Genomic DNA, 10,131 nt, shown 5'->3' on the forward strand with positions numbered 1-10,131 from the left:
ATTTCCACTAAGACCTTCAACGAATCCTTATAGAGCCTCCATGATTAACAAATCATCGTTATACTCTTATTTAGTTTTGTGCACCTTAAATTGAATTTTTTTTTATCACTTATCATAATATTGATAAAATATTTATAGTATAGTCAAAGTCTAGCCATCAGCCTATTATTTGATGTATCATGGATCATTTTTTACCCCAACAACAAAATATTGTTCGTCGTCTTCGTCACCCATAAGAGGGTTACACTCGATTGATGTAACCCTTATCGATATGATTTTCTTAGATTTTGATTAGAACCGGATTCGAATTTATTTTGAATGATCTGAACCGAATCAAATCGATTTGGACCGAGACCGAGATCGAACTAAACCAACCCTTGCGATTTGGAATTATAAAGATATTTTTTGGAATTATAAAGAAAAAAGCGCTCCCGGTTAAAAAGGAACATGGATGGGGGCGCCGTAGAACTTATTATCATTATCAAAGCAACGGATGACTAAAATCACAGCGTGGCGAAGCTGCCACGTGTCTCTTACGCCCCACACTGCCCCCCTCTGTTGCTTGGTCTTCACATGATCGGAGGTGAGCGAGCGAGCCCTATTTAAGGAAGCCTCCCACAACCAGTTCAGAGAGAGAGAGAGAGAGAGAGAGAGGAGGGGAGAGTAGATCGAGATGGGGGGATTTGGGAGGAAGGAGTACGAGTTCCTCTCCGAGCTCGGCCTGGGGCCCCGCAACCCCGGATGCTACGTGAACGGAGCTTGGACTGGCGGCGGACCAGTCGTCGCCTCCCTCAACCCCGCCGACAACCAGGCGAGCCCTCTCTCTCTCTCTCTCTCTCTCTCCACATCCTTGTTGATCCTCGCCCTGACTTTCTGGATTTGATCGATCAAGAGCTCGGTTCCGTTGGTTCCGATCGGGTGCGGATTGATTGTCTGTGCTTAATCTCGAGGCTGCGTTTCTTGATTTAGGTGATCGCGGAGGTGATGGAGGCGTCGATTCAGGATTACGAGGAGGGTTTGCGGGCTTGCGCGGAGGCCGCCAAGATATGGATGCAGGTCAGAGGACTTCCCATTATTTTGCAGATTGTCGTTGGATTGATTTCGAGTCCAATTTTTGGCTCTTTTTTCCGCATAAGGTTAGAATGATCCCTGGAATCGAGACGAAAAAGGAAAAAAGAATGATGTGTAATATGGATGGATGGACAGAATGGTAGACGGTGAGAGCAAAATACTACTGGACTGGTTATGTCCATTTGCAGTAACAAAATGCTTAAGAATGGCAATGCTCTTTAGAAAGTGTGTTTAATGTGTTTGGTAATTCTCTTTTTGTGATCAAACATCTTTAGATTTTCTGTTGTGGTTTTCGTCCTATTAAGTCTCGTCATATTCTGTTATTAATTAATTCTTGCAATTTGCTAACTATGACCACCGATGATGTTACACTGCATCGTACAAGGTAAAGAATCTCAGGAGTTCGTATACTCTTTTATTTTTAAATTATTTGTTATATTTGGTGTTTTTTTGGTACATAGTAGCAGTTAAATGAGTCTGATTGCTATATTGGTTTTGTTAATGGCTCTAATCTTAAATGCATCTATATTTGGGTGCTGGCATATCAAAAGTGGTGTCCCTTTCCACTCAAGTATGATTATTTTGTGGATGTTATCTATCATACAAGAGGAAGTACCTGCTTGAACACCGCTGATATTCCTGGTATCCCAACTGATCTCTTACCTTCTTTTTTTGTTCTAATGCAATTCATCAATTGTTGTTCCAGGTTCCAGCTCCCAAAAGAGGAGAAATTGTTAGACAGATTGGTGAAGCATTAAGAGCAAAGCTCCAATACCTTGGTAGGCTTGTCTCGCTTGAGATGGGGAAAATTCTTCCTGAAGGGATTGGAGAAGTTCAAGTAAGACATTTTTCTACAGTACTCTTGTACCTCGAGCCATTTGATGTTTGCATTTTGGATAGTGAGAACCACTACATGCTTGATTATCATTTGGACCTTTTATACAGGAAATTATTGACATGTGTGACTATGCTGTTGGGTTAAGTCGGCAGCTAAATGGATCTGTCATACCATCGGAACGTAAGATCATGCTTCTACTTCTAATTTCCTCGTTGAGTTCTTTGTGTCTTAGGTTTAGAAATTTGGTGTCTTCTGTGCCATATTCCATCACTTTTCAGCATGAGCACAATCATATAATGATTCATTGATGTACTTGACATTATTTTTCATAAATGTCTTTCTTATATATTCTCAAGCAATTATATTGTTGCACTGAGCTTTGGTTCATATAATTTGATCACTAAGTTTCGATTTACATTTTAACAGCAACTAGGTGGTCTTTGATACTTTTGGTACTACTGCTAAGGCTAAGAGTATGACTAATTATGCATTTTGGTATTGCAATATGTAGCATGATGTTCCGACCTATTAATTTTCTATAATGGTTTCATCCAAGTCACAATATCACGGTCCAATCTGTGAATCTATATTAACTCAATTATATAAAATATTATGATATTTAATATTTCTACTAAAGTCTAAGAGTATGCTTATTTGTGCATTTTAATATTGCAACGTATAGCATAATGTTCCTACCTTTCAATCCTACAATGATGGCTTTATCCAAGTCGCTGTATGTTGGTCTAATTTGTGAATCTATGTCAGCTTAACCCAATTATATAAAATATGATGCTGCAATCACATATCAGTTTCTTATAATGCTGTTATATGAAGTATGGTGATTGTTTTCAGTGTGGTTCATGTTTGGTACTTTGATATTATTTCAGTGATATCATAATGAAAAAATGTTTCCTGTGTTATTATTACTTTCCTATGGTTCTATTATGGTCAGAAATATAAACAACATTTATGTCTAATATCCTCTCCTCCTTGCTGCTTAGATCATTAAAGTTGTCTTAGCATAAGATTGCTCTGACGGCATCTAGTATCAGCTATAAATTAGATCTGTGATTACGTGGTTACATGCTTTTTTGTCCTATGTTCTCTAGTTAAATGGATTCTTTCATGTTTGCTGTGTTTACAGGTCCCAATCATATGATGCTGGAGGTGTAATACAACTTACCATTCAATTCGTTTCTTCTAATTTGATGGCACATATGCGTTTGATATTCACAAAAGTTGTATGCATGCTTCATGTAATTTAGGTGTGGAATCCTCTTGGAATAGTGGGTGTCATTACTGCTTTCAATTTCCCATGTGCGGTGCTCGGTAAGATTCTACTGGATCTTCTACAGTATATTGTTATTTGAAACTAAAGCAGCAATTTCAAGAGACAAAATGGCATAGGCTGGATATATGATTTTTTGCATAATCCAAATGAACTGCAAGATAGAAAGAACAGGGAATCACGATCTTAGGAGAAAGGCCGATTTGCAGGATGTCAGCAGTACGGTTAGGGAAGAAATCGTAAAGTAAAATCAAGTATATTCTATACTTAAAGGAAAAATGAGAAGAGCGCCAGCCATCCTTGAAAATTCTTATTTATTGTTAATGATCCATCACATATTACCATTGTTTTTTAGCCTAAGGATTCTATTATAAGGTTCTCTTAGACCCGAATTTTAATGATTATGAATCTAACTTACTGGAGAAGGCTATTGTTTGGAAAGTTCATGGTCCTGTAATATCCTAACTAAAGTCATATAAAACTCTCCAAACACAAACCTGTTGGCCAAATTTCTGTTCTGATTAAAGAGATTTTCAAAATAGACTCTGAGGTATCAGTACAATTCAAAAGAAGGAACTAAAATACTTTTTATTTAGACACAAAACATAAATATGAAAATTCATCCATAAATATTTGAATTTTGAACTTAGAACAATAATTTAGTAATTGATGATCTTGTTCTTTTTGAACTTTCAGCTTGTCATCATCCTGTAATTTTAAGATTGAACCTATTATAATGACTCTTTTCCTTGATACTTTAGGATGGAATGCTTGCATCGCACTGGTCTGTGGCAACTGTGTTGTTTGGTGAGTCCTTAGACACTTGCATCATTTGATAGGCTAAATTAGTAGGTGCAAGAAAATTATGGCCTATTTGCATTCCAAACAATAAACTTTGCTGGACTATATAAGATGAAAGGCTTACCTTCTAAGCTTCTTGTTGAAGGACCTTTGTGGCTTACTTGTCAGCTTGTAGAACATTTTCTTTTCCTATAAACTGAAAGGTGGACATTAGTTTTTTTGACTATCACATAACATTTTTGTTATATAATAAATTATGAAAAATTAAAAGTATGAAGAAACATTAACAATATAATATATAAATTATGTGAAATATTTTTAAAAAGTATATATGCCATAGATATTAAGTAGTATAAAATTAGTAAAAATAAAATGAAATATAAAAATTACAATAACAATATAAATTATATTAACAATATCTATAGCATTTTTATGACATATAACTACATATTCAGTGTTAGTTTTGATGCTGACTTTCATTCCATAACTGAACCAAACATGTTAAGGGATTTTACAATTCCAATTCCCATTTGAGTGGATTGCAAATTTGATGCTGATTTTAAAATCAACCAAAGAACAACATTAACCCTTTGGAGCAACCATATTTCTGGTTGGTACTGTGCTAATGGTTATTGCAATTTTGGTTCTCTTGGAAGATTCTGTATGCTAAGATTTGATGCATTAGGTTCTGTTTAATTTGAAATCAACTATGAAAGAGCTAAAATTACCACTACTTAGATAAAACTCTTAAGTCTATTTCAAAATTTCAATTATGCTATAAAATAGTTTATTGGTTGTATCTCAGGAAAGGTGCTCCAACAACCCCGTTGGTCACTATTGCAATGACTGAGATAGTTGCCGGAGTTATAGAGAAGAACAATTTACCAGGTGCAATTTTCACGTCATTTTGTGGAGGCGCTGAAATTGGTGAAGCAATAGCTTGTGACACACGGATACCTCTAGTCTCATTCACTGGAAGCTCCAAGGTACCGTGTGCTGATATTGTGATGATATTTCTTTAACTGACAACATTATGGCAGAGAATATTTATTTAGAATTTTATGTATATTTAATCTCTCATTGTGGGTTTAAAATTAATTTTTGGTTTAGTGAATTAAATGGATTAGGATATGGTTAATACTTACACCTCAATCTATCATGTCCATCAAATTTGCCACAGTAGGTGTTTCTCCCTGAAATGATGTCCTTCACTCTAAAACTTGTTAACTATGATCACATTCTTTGTCAATAGGCCTTTTCTTCTTAATTTTTTTGTAGTTTTCGTTCTCTTAAGTTAGCAGTTCTGGTTTATGTGGTATCTATATTTCCCTTCTTTGCTTCATAGTGAATAAAGTCATATTTCCCTTGAGGATGGTCAATGCATGTACTAACAGAGGCGATCACTTTATTTATCACTATGTTGTAATAATTTTGCTCAAATTAACATATGTTCCATTTACATTTCTGTTCTCAGCCATCATCTTCTTCTTTATTTATGTTAATTTTCTTTGTGTTATTATGTTCAGTCTTATACATTTGGTTAAGCAGGGCAATTCTTTTTATTATGTGGTTTGTACTTTGGAATATTACCGCATCTTCAAATGCAGGTTGGGCTGATGGTTCAACAGAATGTCAATAGAAGATTTGGTAAATGCCTGCTTGAACTTAGTGGAAATAATGCTATAATTGTCATGGATGATGCCGACATTCAGCTAGCTGTACGTTCTGTTCTGTTTGCTGCTGTTGGTACAGCTGGACAACGGTGTACCACATGTCGTAGGCTGGTAAACAAAATTCAGCTTCTCTTTGTAGTATTTTTGGCTTTTCAGTTGATTTTATTCGAGTCGTTCTAAATTGAATCTAATTTGAATGGGTCTTTTGTGTAGCTTGTCCATGAAAGTATATATCACACTGTACTTGATCGACTGGTTGAAGTATATAAGCAAGTCAAAATTGGGGATCCGTTGGAGAAAGGAACCTTACTGGGGCCATTACACACTCCTACCTCAAAGGAAAACTTTGTGAAAGGTATCCAAGCCATCAAAGAACAGGTTAGTTCTCTTTTATCTAGGGATATGTTTTCTTCTGATCACTCATCATCAAGCTCTTTTGTTGGTGTATTTCATTAGTGTCCTAAGTGTATAACATGTGAAGAATGGTGCCTGTGGCATTTTCTGTGCCATTTGAGTCGCTAGGTTTCCCAGTTGCTAAGGACATTTCTATTTGTGGTCTAGAGTGTTCAAACATATTGCTAACAGAAATTTGTTCATGATTTACCGAATTGTGACAAGAAACAGAAGCAGAATTTTAGAATGAAGGGTTTTGTAATAGCATTTCAGTAATTGTAACTGAGCTATTGAGTCAATTAGTCATCATTTAAAAATACATAAAACTTTGCTGTTATTCTGGTAAAGAGCAACCTAGCCTATCCATGATAGTTTATAATATCATGGTACAACCTTAAATGATTCAACCTGCAATTTTCTCATTGCCAAGGCTTTCAGGAAATGCTGACACCATATTTTGAAAGGAGATCTCTTGACTGACAAAAAACTGGGGAAACAGTATCAGGTTGTGTTCTTAATTACTTTCGATTTAGGATTTGCACCTGTTTCCTTTTTTAGCTGTCATTGTTATGCTGAATGATGAGCTTTTAACATCAGAGAATATTGGTTGATTTCATTGAGAACAAAAGACTCAGGCAACCTCATCAGTGACTTGACGTCAAAAGTCCATTGACTTGTCCTCACGACCAGCCTGATAATTATGATTTATAATTCTGTTAGTCATGTGTTCCTTGTCTGATCATTATGTCACTCGAATTGTAGTTCAGCTCTTGGGATTTGCAAACGCTAGTGAACAGGCTTTAGACATATATTCTTCTGCTTATGAGATCCTAGTCATTTTCTGGCTTGAAGCAGAAATATGTCAGCATGAAACTTTCTATTTTTAATGTGTTGAACTGACATAAATATCAGTTCAGTAATTTGGGGCCATCTAGGGTTAGAATCCCAACTAGGGTTAAAATACATCTAATAATAAATGTGGGAAAAATCTGGATATATATCAGATATTGCAGAATTAGGATAATATTGTTTCTGTATACATTTTTTCTTGGGAGAGGAAATGGATTTGAGAACCTCAAATTTTTTTTCTCTGGATTCAATGAAAAAGAAAAGGCCACTGGCTCTTCTCTTTTCCTCTTCATCTGTTTAATTTTCTTTTCCTTCTCTTTTCTGCCATACTACTTTATCCCTTTGACCTATTTCCATTGTCACAACAAATATAGAACTGCTGTCATCTTTTGACAACATCACGAACCATTCTGTTATCTTGGGATGATGCCAACTAAAGTTGCTCCTTCGAACTTAGCAGCCTCTAATCTGGTCAGTCAGAAGACTAATCCTCTCAAACTTCAATCAGCAAAGGGATTTGCATCATGAGTGGAATAGTAGTAATAATTTCAGAAAAAGGTTATGACTATCGAGAAAAGTTATTCCTGTCATAGTTTTACCAAGATAAACAAGATCTAATTAGTAACATTCTTAATATTTCTTGTAAGTGGAAAATCACTGGTTGTCCATAGAACTTTTCTTCTCTATGGCTATTTTTGTTGCTTAACAGGTATGCGAAATTTGTGCAGGGTGGGAAATTTCTCTTTGGAGGGTCTGTTGTTGAATCTGAGGGAAACTTTGTTCAACCTGCAATTGTTGAGATTTCATCAAATGCACCAGTAGTTAAAGAAGAGTTGTTTGGTCCTGTCCTGTATGTAATGAAATTCCAGGTAGCAAGTTAAATTCATCATGGAATTTGGTTTAGGTCACAAAATCTCTCTCTGTCATTTAATTCTTAACAAGATCGTCTTGCTAACCAACTCTGACTTCATGCACCTGTTGCTACCATACAGACTCTAAACGAGGCAATTGAAATAAACAACTCAGTTCCTCAAGGACTGAGCAGTTCTATATTCACACGAAGACCTGAAGTTATCTTCAAGTGGATCGGGTAAGTTCCAGTATCAATTTACTTGAGGTCCTTGGCAACCTCTTTTGTCATAACAATGCAAAAGTGGCCGTTGTACAGTGTTTCTGTTTTAAATGTTTCTGTTACTAGTGGCCATTGATTATGCGGATCTACTGTCTAATATATAGGATAGTATTATTTTCTGGCTTGTCATGTTTTTGGTATCTACTTGTTTTTAACTCATGCTTGTGTGTATATGCTTGGAATAGGTCCTTCAATATTTTTAATTCACTTTACACCATACATATGATCCCTAGCATTGCTTTTTTGTTTCTTTTCTTTCTTTCTTTGTCTAATCTAACAGTTTGATAAACTATTATTCAATGGTCGTTCTTGGTAGTAGCTATCTAATATTTTTTCATCTAGGCATCTCCCTTCTTTTCGCTACTGTTCCTTCCCTTAGCCCCCTTCATTTATTTCAGATTTTTGGATCATCTAAACGGAGATTGAATAGCTCATAATACAACAAATATGAGGATGGGGTGGCAAGTGTTTATTTGGATAGAAGAACAAATCTAAGCATAATTTGCATATATATCATAAATTTCATTGGAGATGGGAAAAATTTTAAATTGTATAAATTTCTAGAACAGAACTTCTGCTGTTTCTTTGGGTCGATGAGTGTTATTTTTGAAGTTAAAGGTGTTTGACTCTGACCCTGTTATGTTGAAAAAATACTTGGACATTTTTCTATTATGTTGAAAAAAAATGTTGAGTGACCCATGTAGCCAACATCAAATAATTGGGATATTATGACATCTTGTTGTTACATCGAAAATGTGACTTCCTTGATAAATATTTTGGATCTATCTTCTTTCAGGTCACTAGTGTTTCTTTGGATTGGTGCTGCTTTGACAATTTAGTCAATAATTCTGTTTTTCATGTGTTTTTATGCTTGAAAATGATGCAGGCCTCATGGTAGCGACTGTGGTATCGTAAATGTAAACATACCAACTAATGGTGCTGAAATCGGTGGAGCTTTTGGTGGTGAAAAGGCTACTGGTGGGGGGCGAGAAGCAGGAAGTGATTCATGGAAGCAGTATATGCGACGTGCAACCTGGTAAATTGGTTAAAATGATATTTGATTCCAGACTTTGTTTTTTTCATATAATCTTGTTAATGGTTGTGCTTGATCAGGATGACTTGTAAATAGATATATTGAGTTGCTTCTTTTAGCCTGCCATGAACTAGTATTTTAATTCCATATATGCAAGTACAAATTTGCAAGATTCATGGCTATGACTAACAATCTGGAAGTTCAAGGATCTGAAACCCTATATTTGGCATGATAAATTTTTGATGTAGGAACAAAATTGTCTGGATTATATCTACATGATGTACGCAGTCACATGAAAGTTGTCCAATAAATTATTCAAAACATCTGCAAACTCAAAAGTGCATGAAATATATCTTGCAAGGATCCTGTTCCGCACATTCTTTGTTCACTTTGCTTCCGTCGGTTGATAAAGCCAATAGGATAATCTGTTAGGACGAATACAAATGCTTTTCTGTAGCTTTTAACATCGGTTTGCTCCTTCTTACATTGAACTAATGATGTCTTTGCAAATTATTTTGCAGCACAATCAACTATGGCAGTGAACTGCCCTTAGCACAAGGAATAAACTTCGGCTAGTTTCTGGTTCGTTCATTTTCACCTTTCTTTCCTGTTGCTTTCACTTTCAGAGTGACCAGATTCTTGGTTTCTTACTCCACGATATCGCTTGCTTGCTTTGTTTATGAACAGACTCAAAGCGCGATCATCCACATCATTAAGAAGCTTCTGATGATACCTCCTTATACGGTTACTAGCAGTAGATAAGTAGGCCTTGTGGCTTGTGACTGGGACATGACACTCGGTGAAATGAATTTTTGATTCGAATAAAAATGAAGTCCTCATTTTTGTTGATGATAGGTGTCACCAATATTTCCTTTTAATTGTGGCAGCAACTTTGCCGATGGCAATTTAAAAGCTGTTTTGGAGGTGCGTCATAAAGCATTATCATTATAAAGATAATGATATCATAAGATAACATTTTATAACATGGGAAGAAAGGAAATGTTGTCGTCATCGAGAATATGCCTCACACCTCGTCGAGGGTGATCGATTGTT

The 10,131-nt window shown here is 35.8% G+C and overlaps 1 protein-coding gene across 1 annotated transcript; it reads left to right on the top strand.

Moving 5' to 3' along the window:
• Positions 1–631: 631 nt before the first annotated feature.
• On the top strand, positions 632–9,927 carry LOC103995197 (aldehyde dehydrogenase family 7 member B4). The gene is made up of 15 exons (XM_009415732.3): positions 632–811; positions 970–1,056; positions 1,778–1,909; positions 2,017–2,089; positions 3,054–3,076; positions 3,175–3,238; positions 3,959–4,004; positions 4,804–4,984; positions 5,606–5,782; positions 5,885–6,049; positions 7,642–7,782; positions 7,906–8,003; positions 8,932–9,081; positions 9,600–9,660; positions 9,766–9,927. The coding sequence occupies exons 1-14, from the start codon at positions 674–676 to the stop codon at positions 9,652–9,654; spliced, it is 1,530 nt and encodes a 509-aa protein (XP_009414007.2). The 5' UTR covers positions 632–673; the 3' UTR covers positions 9,655–9,660; positions 9,766–9,927.
• The last annotated feature ends 204 nt before the right edge of the window (positions 9,928–10,131 follow it).

This window comes from Musa acuminata, chromosome BXJ1-8, assembly GCF_036884655.1.
Source record: "Musa acuminata AAA Group cultivar baxijiao chromosome BXJ1-8, Cavendish_Baxijiao_AAA, whole genome shotgun sequence".
NCBI lineage: Eukaryota > Viridiplantae > Streptophyta > Magnoliopsida > Zingiberales > Musaceae > Musa > Musa acuminata.

Coding starts and splice junctions, on each gene's coding strand:
- LOC103995197 (XM_009415732.3), top strand. CDS start 674: ATGGGGGGATTTGGGAGGAAGGAGTACGAGTTCCTCTCCGAGCTCGGC. Junction 812..969: donor TCAACCCCGCCGACAACCAG/GCGAGCCCTCTC, acceptor TTCTTGATTTAG/GTGATCGCGGAGGTGATGGA. Junction 4,985..5,605: donor CATTCACTGGAAGCTCCAAG/GTACCGTGTGCT, acceptor CTTCAAATGCAG/GTTGGGCTGATGGTTCAACA.